We start from the raw sequence: 17,514 nt of genomic DNA on the forward strand, positions 1-17,514 counted from the left end.
CTACGGCTTTAATTTTCACCAAGGTCAGAATGACTTCACCAAAGTTCAAGGCATGGGTTCTATTCCTGCCCCATACACACCTTGTACATCTGCTTTGTTAGCAAATAAACTAAAAAATATTTCAAGCTGAAATCTAAGTTCTGTTCCTATATTTCTGAAACCTGTAACCTTGTTCTCTTCTTTTAAAAAAATTTTAAAAGATTTTAATCATTTATTTGAGAGAGGGAGAGAGTGCGAAGGTGAGGTGAGGAGGGGCAAAAGGAGAAGCAGGTTCCCCACTGAGCAGGGAGCCTGACGCAAGGTTCAAACCCAGGACCCTGGGATCATGACCTGAGCAGAAGGCCGACGCTTCACCAGCTGAGCCACCCAGACGCCCCTCTTCTTCTTTTTAAAAGAAATTCTAAAAAGTTTGTTCATTTTGCGTTGACAACCACATTCAAAATGGAGTCACATGTGAAGGGCCCCCGTCAGGCAAACCTAACTGCAGTGTCAGCCTGGCCAGGGACTTACTGGTCACCCACAGCAACTTTATGGACAGACCCCTTCTGTTCCCCTTAGGAGGGCGACCTCGTCTGAAACAATGCATTCTTTGCAAATAATCTCCTTCCTCCACTTTCTCTCCCTGACTTTAAAATCTTTTCTACAGGGACACCTGGGTGGCTCAGTAGTTGAATGTTGGACTTTGGCTCAGGGTGTGATCCTGGGGTCCCGGGATCAAGTTCCACGTCGGGCTCCAGCAGGAAGCCTGCTTCTCCCTCTGCCTGTGTCTCTGCCTCTCTCTCTGTGTATGTGTGTCTCATGAATAAATAAATAAAAATCTTTTAAAAATAAAACCTTTTCTACAGCTCGATGGAGTTCCTTTCTATTTGCTTGATGGGATGCAGCCAATTCATGAATCATTGAACACAGCCAATTAGATCTTCACATTTACTCAGCTGAATTTTTGTTATTAACACTTTGCTCTTGGAATAAACACCAAGATCAGCAGTCAACCATTGCTTGGCATACTGGATGGATCCTACCCTGTCCACTCCCGGACTCCCCTATCCTCTGGCAGAGCCACTCTGCCCTTCTCTCAATGCTCCTGGCCTTCCGGCAGGTTCCAGGACTAGACGTGCGCCCCTCTGCGTGGGCAGAGCCTCTGCACATGCTATCTCCTGGGTCTGGAACTCTCGCTACCTCATCCTTCTCACCTTGCTGGGCACTATTGCTCAGTCTTCATGACCTTGAGTTTCCAGGGCAGGGCTCCTACAGATGCAGCACTCCTTTCCCACCTGGGCCCCTCCTCCAGGTGGGGAAGCTTCCTTGTTACCTGTCCTCTGAGCCCAGGCTCCCTAGGAGCACAGGGCATGGCTGGATCTGCTTCTGCTTGTATCCCCAGCTGAGCATACAGCTAGCCTGGGGCAGGAGTCCAGGCACAGGACTGATTTGTTAATGCGCTGAATGTACTGCATGGAGGGATGCCAGCAGCTGTGGCAGGGACATATGAAATGGGGCAGAATGTTCTGGGCCCTCCCTCTATGGCCTTAGTTTCCTCATCTGCAAAGGGGCCCTGAACCCCGTTAGAGTCCTAACGGTAACCCTTGGGACAACAAAACAGTGTGGTTGACTCAGAGCAGCTGGGTCAGGGCCGCTGCCACCCAGGGGCCTGGGAGTGTCAGCACATCCAGCTGGGTGGCCCGAACTCTGGGGCTTTCTGAGGCCCCCAGAGGAAGCCCAGTGCCCACTGCCCGATATTCAAAGGTTAAGAGAGGAAACTCAGAGACCCTTTCAGTCCACTCCCTCCCCTTTCCTCTGCTGGGGCCGGGCAGTGGGTAGTGTCCCCTGGCAGCAGAGTCCCTGCGCAGGGCCACCTATTACTGCCCAGGTGCTGCCAACTTTTCTAAATTTTTTTTTTAATCGTTTATTTGAGAGGGAGTGCAAGAGTGTGCAAGCTCGAGAGGAGGGGGAGGGGCGTGTGGGTGGAGAGAAAGACTCTCAAGCAGACTCTGGGCTGACCATGGAGCCCCGCAGCCCTGTGGGCTTGATCCCATGACCCGAGCCAGAAACCAAGAGTCGGATGCTTCACCGACTGAACCAGCCAGGCACCACTCTCCTCACTTTTCGAAAGAAACTAGAAATCTTGCATGGAGCCTGCTTCTCTCTCTGCCTGTGTCTCTGCCTCTCTCTCTCTGTCTCTCATGAGTAAATAAATAAAATCTTAAAAAAAAAAAACTTAAAAAAAAAAACTGGAAATCTCCATTTTTACATAAAAGCTTTCTATTTTAAGGGATCCCTGGGTGGCGCAGCGGTTTGGCGCCTGCCTTTGGCCCAGGGCGCGATCCTGGAGACCCGGGATCGAATCCCACATCGGGCTTCCGGTGCATGGAGCCTGCTTCTCCCTCTGCCTGTGTCTCTGCCTCTCTCTCTCTCTGTGACTATCATAAATAAATAAAAATTAAAAAAAAAAAAAGCTTTCTATTTTAAATATGAGCACCCTATTCAAAATATCCCACATGAAAGATCTGTTTGAACTGTACAAGTCAAAACAAATCATGCCTGCAACCCCAGGGCAGCCCAGCTTATGATGAGGGGTTGAGCATCCCCCACAGTGGGCAGGACACAGGGGCCAGGGATTGACACGGGACTGTGCTTTGTCATTAGGGAACCCCAACCAGTGCTGGGCTCTCCTTCCCTCAGGCCAGTACCTCAAGCTTGTTTCCAGAAGAGTAAAGCCAGGATTATGATGGGGACAAAATGAAGCCTAGCTTCTCTCTCCCCGCCCCGGCTTACTGCTTCCTGGTTTCTCCCACAAGCCAGATCGAGCTTGTGCCTCAGCAGGGGAGCAACATGTGTCACCCCAAAATGCATCTCTTTGGCATATGCATTATTTTAGGCTGATTATCTTTAAGAAACAGAAGACTCAAGAGGTTTTTCTTCTTGACTTTCCCTGTAACTGCCTCAAAGGATTCAGAGAGGACCTGTTCCAGGAAGGAGCGATCACCATAATGACATCATACTCTGAACTGGGTGTAGTAGACAGAGAGGAATCTTGCAAAGTCTGTTAAAATTCCTCTTGAAGTCTCTGTTTCAGATGGCCCGGCAAACACTTGCTTACTGAATATTTACTCTTTCTGTTCTTTCTGTGAATGGCCTTCCTTCCCTTTGAAGCCTAACACCCTTACCCTTTCTCCTTGGTCCAGAATGGCATATATACCCCATTTTGCCTCTCTTTGGAATCTCTCATGTTTATGTGGTATCCCTGCTTGTATGTAATTAAATGTTATTTTCTCCCATTAATCTATCCATTTAATTCTTAAATCAGGGACACCTGGGTGGCTCAGCGGTTGAGCAGCTACCTTGGTGATCCCGGGGTCCTGGGACTGAGTCCCGCGTCAGGCTTCTCCCTCTGTCTCTGCCTCTCTAATAAATAAGTAAAACTAAAAATTTTAGTAAATTTTTAGTAAAACTAAAAAAGAAACTTGGAGGATTGCAGGGGAGTTTTTCCTCCCCAACACGTCAAAGCCTTTCCTAGCGGCTCCCCATCCCCCGGAACATCTTCTTCCTGGATTATTTGTGTGACTATCTCCCTCACCTGCATCATTTTTGCTCAAAAGTCACTTCTGCATGAGGCCAGTATTTATAAGACTGAACTGCAAGCTCTGCCCTACATCCTTATCTCACACTGCTCTGCCTTTTCCACAACCTCTCCCCTTGCACACTCTGTGAAAGGGAAGGAGAATGCCATACGCAGCCAGGGCTACCAGAAGCTGGGAGAGGCATACGCAGAGGCTGCCAATGCTTCAATTTGGTTTCTGGCTCCAAACTGCGAGACAACAAATGTTTAAGCCACCCAGTCTGTGGGGCTTTGTAATGGCAGCCCCTGGAAATGAATACAGATTTTGGAGGGTATTTTTGAGGACCTCCAGAAGAGAGAAATTCACCCAAATCTATAGGTGTTGGCGTGAAGCTGATGGCAATTATTTGGTTGGGCTTCTCAGCCTCCAGAGGATGCTAGAAGTTCAATCTGAAATTTTATGAGAAGTCCCGGCAAAGCACATTTTTAAGAAACCTATATGGACCATCACTATTCTTTCTGCCCTTACATAAATAATCAGGCCAAGTTTGCTAAAACTGGACTTATTTTACAAACGAATTAGTCTCAATTTGGCTATCTTTGATGAAAATAAGGGTGATTTGAGAGAAAAATTATGTTTCAATAACACACCTTTGTGGATGTTAGATTCTAGTTCTTTTTTTTTTTAAGATTTTATTTATGTATTCATAAGAGACACACACAGAGAGAGAGGCAGAGACACAGGCAGAGGAAAAGCAGGCTCCATGCAGGAGCCTGATGTGGGACTTGATCCTGGGATTCCGGGATCACACCTTGGGCCGAAGGTAAGCGCTAAACAGCTGAGCCACCCAGGGATCCCCTAGATTCTAGTTCTGATGAATTATCTCTGAGTATTTGTTGTTTGCCTATAAAAACGGGGTGGATCCTGAATTCTCTGGTTTCCTCAAACATCTGGTTATGATTCTCAGAACTAAAGTTTCCCATTTTCTCCCATACTTCAACTTGAAACCACTGACAACTAAAACCATGAAGCCTTTTTTTTTTTTCATGAAGCCTTGAAGATGGAAGCCTGACGATTTGAGGTAAACTTCAGAGAAACTGCCACAACAGCTAATGTTTAAACAATCTTCCTGTCTATTGCTGTGGGGACCACTCAGAAACATTGCCAGAGACATTCAAACTGCAGGCCAGGGAAAAGTTGTCAGCCCTCACTCCATATGAATTTGCTCAAGCATCTAGAAATCTAGAAATCTTCTCCCTGGCAGCACTCAGGACTGACACTGGGTTTATGATTTGCTCCAGCCATTAACCTGTGTTTTTCTTTTGTTTCCATAGAAATACCTCTTACTAATTACCTGATTGCTTGCACAATATAGGGCTAAGTTTGAGCACCAACCTGCCTCCTGAAATGAGACACCAGTTTAACTGAAGTAGCCTATTTTTTTTTTAAAGTAGCCTATTTTCAAGACTAAGACTGGTCCATGAAATATGGAGCAAACTTCTTACAACAAAACACAACAGTTAAACTCCAGCTAAGAGGAAACAATGTTGGTCTAAGGAAAAAAAAAACTGTCAAAAGGGAAAAGTGTTCATTTATAACCACATCACGGGACTTTCGTTATGCTGTGGTGGCCCATTAACAAACCATCCCCAGTACTTGCTCATGGGGCTATTTGGAAGGAGAGGAGATTCTGACCTTAGAGAAAGGAAGACCTCCCCCCCACCAAAAAAAAAAAACAAACAAACAAAAAAAAAAAAACCCACACCAAATCCACCAAAGAGCTGGGATCACCCAAAGCTTAGATGATGCCACACCCAGAGCACAGACCTCCCTTGACCACTTTCTGAAAAAGAATTTGCTAAGCTGTTCTTGTAAGCCCCTGAAAGAAGGACCTCAAAGTGTTATTCAGGAGACAATCCCACTAAGGGATGATTAGAACTACTCGGGGTTGTTCGCTTTGCTCGGTAATCCTCAATCTCTTTTACTTGGAAAGATAATTCCATGGTCAGAGTTTCACAAACTTTAGCTTCTTCAGGTAACTTGTCTGATTGCTGGATATGTTACCTGAAGCCCTTCTCCATACCCGACCACGCTGACTCCACAGCTATGCCCATAATCAATTTCTCCAAGGAGCCCAACTTCATGGCAACCTATGTGGTCAAAATACTTAATGGAGGGGCAGCCTGGGTGGCTCAGCGGTTTAGCGCCGCCTTTGGCCCAGGGTGTGATCCTGGAGACCCGAGATCAAGTCCCGCATCGGGCTCCCTGCATGGAGCCTGCTTCTCCCTCTGCCTGTGTCTCTGCCTCTCTCTCTCATCTCTTGTGAATAAATAAATAAAATCTAAAAAAAAACTTAACAGAGCATTCTGTGTACCCTGTTTCTTTTTAACACCCCCTATAGTGTCCCCTGTAATGGCCTTAGGAGGCTCACATAAGGGCACTGGAACCTATGGTCATAAAAACTGAACACTCTATAACAGACATTGACTACTTGTTTGCTTAACATAACCCATTTCCTGGAACACCGTCTCTTTTTTTAGTTCAGCAAAGAAGGACTAATCAGTCTTCAGGTTACACTACCTCTTGCCTATGTACAGATTGGAGGTCACAAAATAGTACCTACCTCAAGGGAATCTCTTCCCCTTCACAGGCACGTGATATGAATTTCAAGTGGACACTGCTTTCTATTGATCCCTGACTTGACCAGGTTTTAAACAAGATCTCCCACACTGAAAAGCTTAATTTTCCAAACATGTCCAGAATCCCTCTGAGCCCCAATGGGATATATATTTGTCTGTGGGTCAACTGATGAGCTTCGGGCCTACGAACGCTGGGACAGAGGTGGACAAGAGTTTCTCATTTACTAGGCCACCTATTCCCTTCTTTCTTTCTCTATAATTCCAAGGATGTTCAGCATTGGGCCAGCTCTTTTTTTCCCCAGAACTAAAAAGTCCATATTGAATGGTGACATGATCGGGGGAGGAGTGCAGGACTATCTACCAGGGTGTCCGGACGATGGAACAGGCTCTTTCTTTTTTTTTTTTTTTTTAATTTATTTATGATAGTCACAGAGAGAGAGAGAGAGAGAGAGAGAGAGAGGCAGAGACATAGGCAGAGGGAGAAGCAGGCTCCATGCACCAGGAGCCCGATGTGGGATTCGATCCCGGGTCTCCAGGATCGCGCCCTGGGCCAAAGGCAGGCGCCAAACCGCTGCGCCACCCAGGGATCCCTTTTTTTTTTTTTTTTTTTAATTTATTGAACAGGCTCTTTCTTTGGAAGAACTTTACTACCCCGGTGAGCAGTGGCAGCCCAGGAACATAAGATTAGAAACCTCTCTGTATCTTTGGGATTATTTGCTAACAAAACTGTTTCAGCTATAGCAGCTCAAGAGGAGGACTTAGGACTCTAGCCAGAATAGTTTTAGATAACAGAAGTGTTATAGGTTATAGTTTAGCAGAACAAGGAAGGATTTGTATGTTAACTAATTCATCAGCTGGCACATATATTAATCCTTCCTCAGAAGTGGAAGTTCCACTTGACAAAATAAAGACAACAGGCTACTTGGTTGCAACAAATCGCTGAGTTCCCAGTCTCAGATTTGGACTGCTTTTCCAGATTATTTTCTAGGATTCTCCAAGGATTTAGGTCAATCTTCCTAGGATTATTTACTCAAATGTGGAACTTTCCAGATTCCTAATTCTCCTTCTTTGCTACTTAATCACAAAATGCGGTACAAAACGTACCAAAGCTATCACCCAAAGTACAGGGGTACCTGGGTGCTCAGTTGGTTAAGCGTCTGCCTTTGGCTCAAGTCATGATCTCAAAGTCCTGGAATAGGGACCCATGGTGGGCTCCCTGCTTGTACTCTCTCCCTCTCTCAAAATAAAGACAATCTTAAATAAAGAAAAATCAAAGTACAAAAATTCTAGTAATGCAGAATGTAGGATTTTAAGCCAGAACTAAGGAATGTTTCCAGTTAAGGGCAGAAAGGATCTGTTCCTCTCACCCCAATCTCAGCCCGATTTCAGCAGGAAATAGCCAGAGTGGTCATCATGCGGATTTGCTCATGAACAAGGACTGATCAAAGACAGTAGGGACAGAAAACAGTAACTAGAGTTAACGGGGCAACCATGGCAGCTGCAGCTTCCTTACCCAAACCTGCTTGTTTTGGGAATGCTATCGGCCGCCACGTTCCTGTAGGGTATTACTCTCGCCTGACACCATGATAACCGAGAGTTAATTTATGTTTTTTGGAGACTCAAGGTTTCATCGAGAAGCCAACCAGAGGGCCGCCTGGGTGGCTCAGTGGTTGAGCATCTCATGATCCCAGGGTCCTGGGATCGAGTCCCACATCGGGTTCCCCGCAGGGAGCCTGCTTCTCCCTCTGCCTGTGTCTCTGCCTCTCCTTCTATGTCTCTCATGAATAGATAAATAAAATCTTTAAAATAAATTAAAAAAAAAAAAAAGAAGCCTGCCAGAACTGCTCGGGACCACTGACCTCCCCTCAGAGCCCAACAAAATGAAACAAGCCCTCCCTGACCCAGTAACTTGCTTTATCTGGTTTTGAGTCACACAGCTCCTCTCCCCTTTACCCAGACCCTTTCCCACTTGCATTTAAACCCTGGATGTCCACCTCGGGCTGTTGCCCCAGCTCCTCGCCTCCTCCCCTGTCTGCCTCTCACATAAACCTTCTCCTTACTGCACACCTGCTGGCTCAGTGATGGGTTGTGCTGTGCATCGGGCCCGTGACCTTGGGTTCGGTTACAGGATCAGGTGGAGTGATGGGGCTGCCCCTGCTCTCTGCTGCTCCAGAGGGGTGTGGGGATGGTCATGGGCTCTGGGGCCTGAGGATGACGACCCCGGAGCAGCAGCTCTCCAGGTGTCACACCACCCAGTGGGCGTGGGGAGCCCGCTCTGTCTTGTTTTAGGTTACCCTCCGGCCCCAAGGGGCCATGACTGCTGCAGAGGGGCCTTGTCCACTCCCCTCTTCCCTCCTCGCCCACGGCTGCGGTGTCCGGGCTCACCACTCATGTGACCCGGGCCTGGCCTAAGCAGCTTCCCCAGCCCAGCTGGGAATGTGTCTTATTCCGGATTAGCCCACTTCTGCGCCGGGGCCCCTCGGGGTGAGCCATCTGTGCGGGCACATTGGGAAGCCCGGGCCCATGGCCCTCCGCCTCGACCTCTCCTCTGCGTGGCGGATTTGTGAGGTTCGGAGATGAGTCCCTTCAGGAAAAGTCACAGACTGGCAGCCCGAGGCCAAATCATCCCTTAAGCATATTCCACTTGACCTTGTGGTGTGTTGGCAACACGGGAGGTCTCTGGCTTCTCGTGAGTAACTGGAAATTCTGGCCATGCGAGGCCTGAGTCCCCGGTGATAACCACTGGCTGGGCTGTCCTGCCCCCAGACCCACAGCCCCTACCACTCCCTGCTGCCTGACTCCCAGCAGCCCGATTAATTCCACAACTTGCTCAGATCCAGCAAGCACTTGGGGTTGACCCCTGCCTCTTCTGGTACTTTATAAACTGAAGCTGCATTCACCACCTCGCTTGATCCTCTCTGACCATATGCACAAAGATCCCAAGACGTTGCTTATCACCTGAGAAAAATGGGGAGGAGGTGTCTAAAAGGGAGGAGGGACTTGCCTAAGACCTTGAGCTAGCAGAGTTAGGAATCAACCCAGGCGTTCCTGCCCGATTTATTGCAGGTTCCATTGTCCCCGACTCTCTCCTGTGGGCTTCTACTCCACCTCCTGGGAGCTGCTGCTGGGACCCCCGTCTGTGGGTGTCTTCCAGAACACCCTGTATATTTTTATTGCACTTAAAAATATATTTCATTTATTTATTCATGAGAGACACAGAGACAGCCAGAGACACAGGCAGAGGGAGAGGGCAGGCTCCCGACGGGGAGCCCGATGTGGGACTCGATCCCAGGACCCCGGGATCATGAGACACTCAACCACTGAGCCACCCAGGTGCTCCGTTTATCACACTTATAATAAAATGTCTATTGTTTTTGGTCTGTTTACTTGTTTATCATCTGTTTCGCCTCCTAGAGTGTACGTTTCTGACCTGGTCTCCTCCTTGCTCAACCCCTGGGGAGTCATTTCCAGGGAGGGCACTTGTGAACGGTGCCCTCAGCCAGAGGTGCCAGCCCCCCAGGAGAGGGGCAGAGTCTGCTCTCGCTCACCCCAGCTCCCGCGGTGGCCTTGCTCGGGGCTGGCACTGAGCAAACTCTTGGTAAAGTTTTCCCGGGTGAATATTACTGGGTAAGGAAGTGCAGAAAGCCCGGGCCTGATGCTGCCCTAAGGCCCAGGTGCCACCTACCCTACTTCTCCATTTTGCAAAACCTCTTTCGAGTTGCGCTGCCCCGTAGGACATCCCCAAACCCCAGCCTCGGACACTGGCACCCACCACACAGGGTCAGCAGAGCACGGCGGCGACATTCCCCAACATCTACTCTCCAGACACTGGACTACGCTCCCCACGGGCCTATCTCACCTGGCACATGTCACTTGGCCTACTACTGGAGCCTCAGTTTCTCCAGCTCTGGACGGGGGAAGTATGGGGCAGCAGTAGGATGGCATGAGATACACCCTGCCAAGCACTGAGTGCCACGTCTGCTCCAGAGCAGGCTGCCAGAGGGTCTAGTGGTTATCGCTCCTCAGTAAGGACAGTGCCAAGAAGTAACGGTCTTGGATGGTGAGTCCCTACCTGTGGCCACCTGCGTGGTTCCTCTCTGCAGGAGGAGTCGCCCACACTCCTCATTCAAGTGATTGTTGTTCTTCAGGAATCTGGGGAAGACAGAGGGACATGAAGGTCCTGGGGCAGAGAAGGCCAGATGGAAAGAAGAGGAGGCCGCCCACAAGGGACACAGGCATGTGTCAAGGGGGATGTTTCCATCAACTCTTCCGCACGCATGTGTGAGCACACATATGTGTGTGTGTGTATTTTCTCTCCTTTATTTTTTCAAAAAAATTTTTAAAAAGATTTAATTTAGGGACGCCTGGGTGGCTCAGTGGTTCAGTGCCTGCCTTCAGCTCGGGGCGTGATTCTGGAATCCCGGATTGAATCCCACATCGGGCTCCCCACATGGAGCCTGTTTCTCTCTCTCTGCCTATGTCTCTGCCCCCCTTCCCCCCGTGTGTGTGTCTCTCATGAATAAATAAATAAAATCTTAAAAAAAATAAAATAGGGCACCCCCAGTGGCGCAGCGGTTTAGCACCACCTGCAGCCCGGGGTCTGATCCTGGAGACCCGGGATCGAGTCCCGTATCGGGCTCCCTGCATGGAGCCCGCTTCTCCCTCTGCCTGTGTCTCTGCCTCTCAGTCTCTCTCTCTCTCTGAATAAATAAATTAAAAAAAATACTTATAAAAAATAATAAAATAAAATAAAAAGATTTAATTTATTTATTCATGAGAGACAGAGAGAGAGGCAGAGACACAAGCAGAGGGAGAAGCGGGCTCCATGCAGGGACTCCCCCTACGCGGGACTCGATCCCGGGACTCTAGGATCACGCCCCAGGCCAAAGGCAGGTGCCAAACTGCTGAGCCACCCAGGGATCCCTTTCTCTCCCTTAGATAACAAATATTTGTAGGTCCCTGACCACCAGGAGCACTTCCAGGTGCTAGATATACAGAGGCAACCAGCCTATGGTCACCACCCACAGACCTTCAATTATCTACAGGGCAGGGAGGAGCAGCTCACCTAGGGGAGTGGGGGGCAGGCTCCCAGAGGAAGTGGCAGTCAGCTAAGGCAGGAGGAGGAGTGGGCAAGTTAGCAAGGTGCCTGCAGAGAGGTCCAGGTAGGAGTCACAGAGAGAAAATGTATGCAAGGAAGGACTGTGTGTGTGTGCATGCACACGTGTGCACGATTATAGGGAGAGGAAGATGGGTACAGAGCGTGTGGAAAGGGGTCTTGGTAAACGAAGTGTGTGGCTACAGAGCAGGGAGGATGCAAGGCTCTGAAGAGTGAGTGCCAGGAGGCCCGATACCCGGGCGAGCACAGAGCAACAGGGCCGGGGTGGATTCCTGCTGAGGAGACAGACGCGGCCTCTGTACCCCAGAGATTTCCTCCCTTCATATCCTGCACTTGCACCCAGGTCTCCCTCCCGCCACTCCCTCCCGCCAGCCCCCCTTCCCCCTTGGCACTCACTTCTGCAGCATCTCCTCTGGCTTGACCACTTGCCGGGGCTTCTGGAAGGCCTCTGCCTGCAGCATGTGCTCTATGGCTCCCCGCCTGTAAGTCAGCATGTTCTCCATTCCCTGGGGATTTGTGGGTTCTGCTGGGTGGGCAGGGCTCTGGGCTGCTGACAGAGGGGCTCAGCTCCCCCCTCCACCCTCTGCTGTCAGCGGCCCCTCTGTCAGGGTCCATTCTGACCCGAGATCCATTCTGACCTGGTGAAGGGCGGCACAGGATCAGTCCCTGCTAGTCATCCCTGGGCTCGGAGTGAGTTGTCTGCCTCACTGACTTCCGGGCCAGCCCTGCCAGTGGTCGGGACAGCTGGAGGGGTGAGGGCGATGGAGGGGAAAGGAAATCTCTGGCAACTGCAAGTGCTTTGCAAAGGTTCAGTATTAGATCTGTAAGTCACAGAGCATCCCGGGTTGGCAACTTTATCTGCTTTAATTCCTGCCATCCCTCCAGGTGGCAGACAGGAGACCGCAGAGGGGGCTTCTGGACACCCTCCGAGTGCACCCATTTCCAGCTCAGCTCACTCGGACAACAGCCCAATCCTGTCCACAGTCCGCCACCCAGAGCACCGGTGGGAAGTGACACTCTCAGCCAAGTCCCTGAGAATGCAGGACAGGGAGGACCAAATACCCAGGGGCCCCAGAAAGGATCCTAGGGCACCATGTTTGTTAACTCGGCAAATGAAACAGAAAATAGCCCCAGGGTCCTCACCAGATCCTCACATTCACCCACAAGCTATCCACCCATGAACCCAACACGAATTGAGCGCTCACTATGTGCTGGGATTGGGCAGGCGGTGATAAAAAAAGACAGCACAGCTCAGGCCCTTTTGGCATCTGTGGCCATTTTACAGATAAGCAACCGAAGCTGGTGACAAAGCTGTGTCACAACCGAGAGGCTGAGCTTCTGGGGATGGAGTGACAGAATGTGACAACAGGCAGGCAACTCCAAGGTCATTTAGGCTAACCTCCTCATTTTACAGGTGAGGAAACGGAGACTCAGCTAGGCCCAGTGACTTGCCCAGGGTCACCCAGCAGATGAGTGGCAGAACCAGGACTCAGATGCAGGGACAGCCTCGTTTGTTGTCACCGGCAGTGGTGGGAGGGATCGGTACTTCCCTTCCGTCCACACCCAGGGCTGCTGTGTGCTGTTGTGCAATGTGCGCACAGCACAAATGCACACAACTGAACATGAGTGTGGACGGCCTCATTGGGCTGTGTGCCCCCAGAGCCCCCTCAATCCACTGTTCCTGCCCTCTCCCAGGCCCTACTGCTTGGTGATAGACCTGGCATTCTATATGTCCCAGGCCACATATAGGGTTTCCAAGGATGACAAAGGCTTTCCCTTTACCCTGCCAACTCCTTTTTTTCTTTTTTTAAGGTTTTATTTGTTTATTCATGACAGAGACAGACAGACAGACAGGCAGAGGGAGAAGCAGGCTCTGAGCAGGGAGCCCGATGTGGGACTTGATCCTGGGTCTCCAGGATCACACCCTAGGCCAAAGGTGGTGCCAAACCGTTGAGCCACCGGGGCTGCCCACCTCTGCCCACTCCTTAGGGGTACAGGCTGCACAGCCCTGTCCCCTGTGGAGGCCCCCTCAGCCCCCATATCTGCCCTCTGCGGCCTCCTCCCACCTCCCTGGTACCCGCCCACTGCCAGGGGCATGGGTCTCCCCCACGACAGCATCCATGAAAGCCCTCACTCTTACTTTAGGGTCCATGATAAATGGCAATGTGTCCAGCAAGATCAGTTTATCCACCATCTCGGGGAAGATACAGGAAAACTATGATGTGACCCAAAAAGGAAAGAATGAGTAGGAGGGGAAGAAGGCAAAAGGACTCAAGGTTTTCCCTGGGGACACGGGTGTTTCCAAGTGGCCAGAAAAAGAATCTTCAGTCCCTTCAGGGTACCCCCCTGCCCAAGGTCCACATCCAGACCAAGGTCCACGCCCAGGTGATGGCTGGATTCCAGGATTCTCTGGGGATGGGGAGTGTGGAAACTCTGAACTCCATCAGGAATCCAGTTTCACTGATGTCCCGGCAATAATGATTATATCACCGCCATCTATAAAGCAAACTGGCCCTAGGCCATAAAGTGCTCACTTCCAATTTGTGACAGGAGGAGCCACTTCCCTTCCCGGTAACTCCTCCTTCTCCCCTGCCCACCTCAGGCCCCACCTGCAGGAATGCCTGACGTTGCCAGAGGTGGACACTGCAAAGCCATCTACTCACCATTCCGCCGATAATGCCACCTGGGGGACAAAAGAGTAGTGACCTGGTACTCCCCAGCTCTCCGAATCCTACCAAGACTCTCTCACAGGGGCTGCCCCTCCCCGGGCTAGGGGCCTGGCTCTCTCCCACCAAGGGGAGGCAGGGCTCTTCATTCCGTCCCGGAGGCCACATGGCCCCTTCATCAGACCTCGCCACCCAAAAGGTCACATATTCCCTTGTCGTACCACCTCTGAGGCCGTATGTCCCCTGGAGGGGGGTGGTTCAGGCCAAAGGGCATAGTGTCCAGGACACCCACAAACCCCCTCATGTCTTCTGGCAGCGCCCAGAAGTGCAGGGTACTGTGTACCACCTCCTCTCCCTCCCTCGCAGCCCCTCAGCCCACTCGGCCCCCTCCCAGCCAAAGTGTAAACTCTACTCACCAAAACTATGACTCAGGAGGGAAAAACGCTTCCACTTCAAGGCTGAAAACACAGAGCCAGGTCAGGATGGGCCCGGGCTGCCCCCCACCCTGCCCTGCAGTCCCTGTGCTCGGGACATCCCTCCCCAGCAGCTGGGGTGCCACACTCAGGGAACTAGCTTGGAGGGGTTCTAGCTTCCCTGCAAGGGGTAGAGCCCCAAGAAGGAGGAGAGCTCTTGGCAGCCTTCTCCCAACCTTCCCCAAGTCACCTCTGAATCCCTGGGAAAACTGGGGCCAGAGCCAGGTCACTCTCAGGCAGCACTGTTTCCCGGCCACCACACCCCACTCCAACAAGAAGAGGGGGTGTCCCAGTGTGCGTGCACGCGCACGCACACACACACACACACTGCCTCCGACTCACCTGCTACAACTCTCCCGATCTCATTCACAAAGTTTTCCTGGCAATACGGGACACCAAGGTAGTAATGGGACGAGAGCCCATGTCCCCCGAAATCCATGGCAACATAATGGAAGTCTGAGGCAAGAGATACGGGTCAGGGAAGGCGTCTAGGTGAGCCGTCTCCCCACTCCTCATGCCCCTGCAGTCTATGTCACATTGCCCCTTGGCTTCCCTGCACTCCCACCTTTTGGAAGAAGAGGGATGAGTCTGTCAAAGGAGTTGGCATTGTCCAGCCAGCCGTGCAGGCAAAGAACTGGGGAGCCCTGTTGGGAGCCCCAGGCTTTGGCAGCGATGTGACCCCAGGGCACAGCCAGCTTCAGTTCTGAGAGCAGACCTGGAAGACAGCCCCACCCTCGATCGCCAAGCAGGTGCTTTCTGAGGCCCCCATCAGTGCCCTAACATGTCTGGGGGCATCGGGGCAGCCCCGGGGGGACTCAGATTCCTAGCTTCCTACACTGCCCCCCGGGGATGACCGGGAGAGAGCGTGACATGGGGCTGGGGACACTCAGAGGAAGGAAAGAAAAACTGGGTCCACTGAGTGAGGAAAACCAGGGGAGGGTTTCCTTTGCAGAACTTTATGGAGTTGGCTGGGGAACTGGCCAGACCTGGGCTCTGCCGGCTGCGGCTGCGTATCACCGTGGGCCACGATTACAAGCCCCTCCCAGCGAGCCCCGGTTTCCCTTTCTGTAAAACCGGAGCAAACAGGGATCCCTGGGTGGCGCAGCGGTTTGGCGCCTGCCTTTGGCCCAGGGCGCGATCCTGGAGACCCGGGATCGAATCCCACATCGGGCTTCCGGTGCATGGAGCCTGCTTCTCCCTCTGCCTGTGTCTCTGCCTCTCTCTCTCTCTCTCTCTCTGTGACTATCATAAATAAAAAAAAAAAAAAATTAAAAAAAAAAAAACCGGAGCAAACAGAGTAATAACAGCCAACAAATTCTCAACTTTCGGAGGGGCGAAGGGGGGCCCCTCTCACCTCCTCACAGCAAGTCCGACCAGTATCACCCTCCCTTCGCAGACCAGTAAACTGAGGCATGGGGGGTGCAGTCCGTGCCCGAGGCCGATCTGGCGCAGGCGGCACCATCCCAGGACCCGGTCCTGACCACCCGGCACCGCGCGGTGTCCGGCCAGCGCTGGTCAGGGCTGCCTTCTCCCCGGTCCGCCACTGACCTCTCCACCCGCTCGGGCTGGAGACCGTGCGCCCCGGACCCCCGCGCTTGCTCCTCTATCCCGGGGCTCCCGGAACCCGAGAGGCCGCGCGCAGCCCCGGCCTGGGACCCCGCCCTCCCGCGGGGGCGCGTCCGCCCGCTCCCACTGCCCCTCCGTGGGCGGAGGGCGCCCAAGTCTGTGGGGGGCGGCTGGGAGGGCGCGCGCGGCGACCCCCAGCCTCCCCCGGTCTAGGGGCCTGCGGCGCAGCGTCGTCACCCATTGCTGGAGTCCCGCGGTCGCACGCACCACGCCGCCCCAAGGTCGAGACTCTTGGAGCAAACACCCGAGCTTCAGGCCCCGCCCCCGCCGGCCGTCCCGGCCCCGCCCTACCCCCGCCGGCCGTCCAGGCCTCGCCCCGCCCCCGCCGGCCGTCCCGGCCCCGCCCCGCCCCCGCCGGCCGTCCAGTCCCGCCCCCGCCCCCGCCCCGCCCCCGCCGGCCGTCCAGGCCCCGCCCCGCCCCCGCCGGCCGTCCAGGCCCCGCCCCCGCCGGCCGTCCCGGCCCCGCCCCGCCCCCGCCGGCCGTCCAGTCCCGCCCCCGCCCCCGCCCCGCCCCCGCCGGCCGTCCCGGCCCCGCCCCGCCCCCGCCGGCCGTCCCGGCCCCGCCCTGCCCCCGCCGGCCGTCCAGGCCCCGCCCCGCCCCCGCCGGCCGTCCCGCCCCCGCCCCCGCCGGCCGTCCAGGCCCCGCCCCGCCCCCGCCGGCCGTCCAGTCCACCGGTCCCTGCGCCCACCAGTGACTTCCGGAGGGCGACCGCGTGTGACCCGCCTCTCCCCTCTGGCCCGGAGGGGCCCCGAGCTCCCGGATACTCACCCACCCCGCGACTGGGGAGCTCGGGGCGGGGGCCATACCACCTCCAAAATTTGGGGTCACACCCGGATGGCATCTAGGAGAGTGATGTCTCTGCTTGACGCGTGGGTGACGGGTACCAGGCCCTGGGCAGTCTCCAAGCTGGCCTCGTTCCCGCGCTGGACCAGGAGCAGCCGCAGGGAGCGGGCCACCGCCTGGATGCTCACTGGCCCGCACCCCTGGATTAAAGGTGGAGAGACTGGGCAGGCCACTTGAGCGCCGCCTTCGGCCCAGGCGCTGATCCTGGGGACCTGGGATCCAGTCTCACGTCGGGCCCCCTGCAGGGAGCCTGCTTCTCCCTCCCTCTCTCTCCCTCTCTCTGTGTCTCTCATAAATAAATAAAATCTTTAATAAATAAATAAATAAAGGTGGAGTGACTCTAATGGTCAACTGTTTGCCTGGAAGGCCTGCCACGAACCAGCCTTAGTATTTGCTGCACAAGTGAATGAATGTGTAAACTGGGGACATGGGGGAACTCCCCAAGTGAAGAAGCATTATGCACAGAGTGACCCTGAAAAGGATCAAGAACCCCAAGTCAGCGGGATGCCTGGGTGGCTCAGCCTTTGGCTCAGGACGTGATCCCAGGAACCGGGATCGAATCCCGCACTGGGCTCCCCTGCTTCTCCCTCTGC

At 53.2% G+C, this 17,514-nt stretch overlaps 1 protein-coding gene across 3 annotated transcripts in view; it reads right to left on the reverse strand.

Annotated features, from left to right (window-relative positions):
- Positions 1 to 16,320, reverse strand: part of SERHL2 (serine hydrolase like 2) — a 38,312-nt gene extending 21,992 nt beyond the window's left edge. Inside the window, exons 1-8 of one of the 3 annotated variants that reach the window (XM_055328229.1) lie at positions 16,255 to 16,320; positions 15,017 to 15,166; positions 14,794 to 14,907; positions 14,395 to 14,436; positions 13,976 to 13,995; positions 13,453 to 13,527; positions 11,709 to 11,818; positions 10,269 to 10,348 (exon numbers count right to left, since the gene is read on the reverse strand). In XM_055328229.1, the coding sequence (XP_055184204.1) occupies positions 10,269 to 10,348; positions 11,709 to 11,818; positions 13,453 to 13,527; positions 13,976 to 13,995; positions 14,395 to 14,436; positions 14,794 to 14,907; positions 15,017 to 15,166; positions 16,255 to 16,258 (595 nt within the window). In that variant the 5' untranslated portion in view covers positions 16,259 to 16,320. Of the gene's footprint in view, positions 1 to 10,268; positions 10,349 to 11,708; positions 11,819 to 13,452; positions 13,528 to 13,975; positions 13,996 to 14,394; positions 14,437 to 14,793; positions 14,908 to 15,016; positions 15,694 to 15,805 lie in introns of all 3 variants that reach the window. The other 2 variants (XM_055328231.1, XM_055328230.1) reach the window with 2 other exon arrangements.
- Between the last annotated feature and the right edge of the window lie 1,194 nt (positions 16,321 to 17,514).

This window comes from Nyctereutes procyonoides, unplaced genomic scaffold (assembly GCF_905146905.1).
Source record: "Nyctereutes procyonoides isolate TBG_1078 unplaced genomic scaffold, NYPRO_anot_genome, whole genome shotgun sequence".
NCBI lineage: Eukaryota > Metazoa > Chordata > Mammalia > Carnivora > Canidae > Nyctereutes > Nyctereutes procyonoides.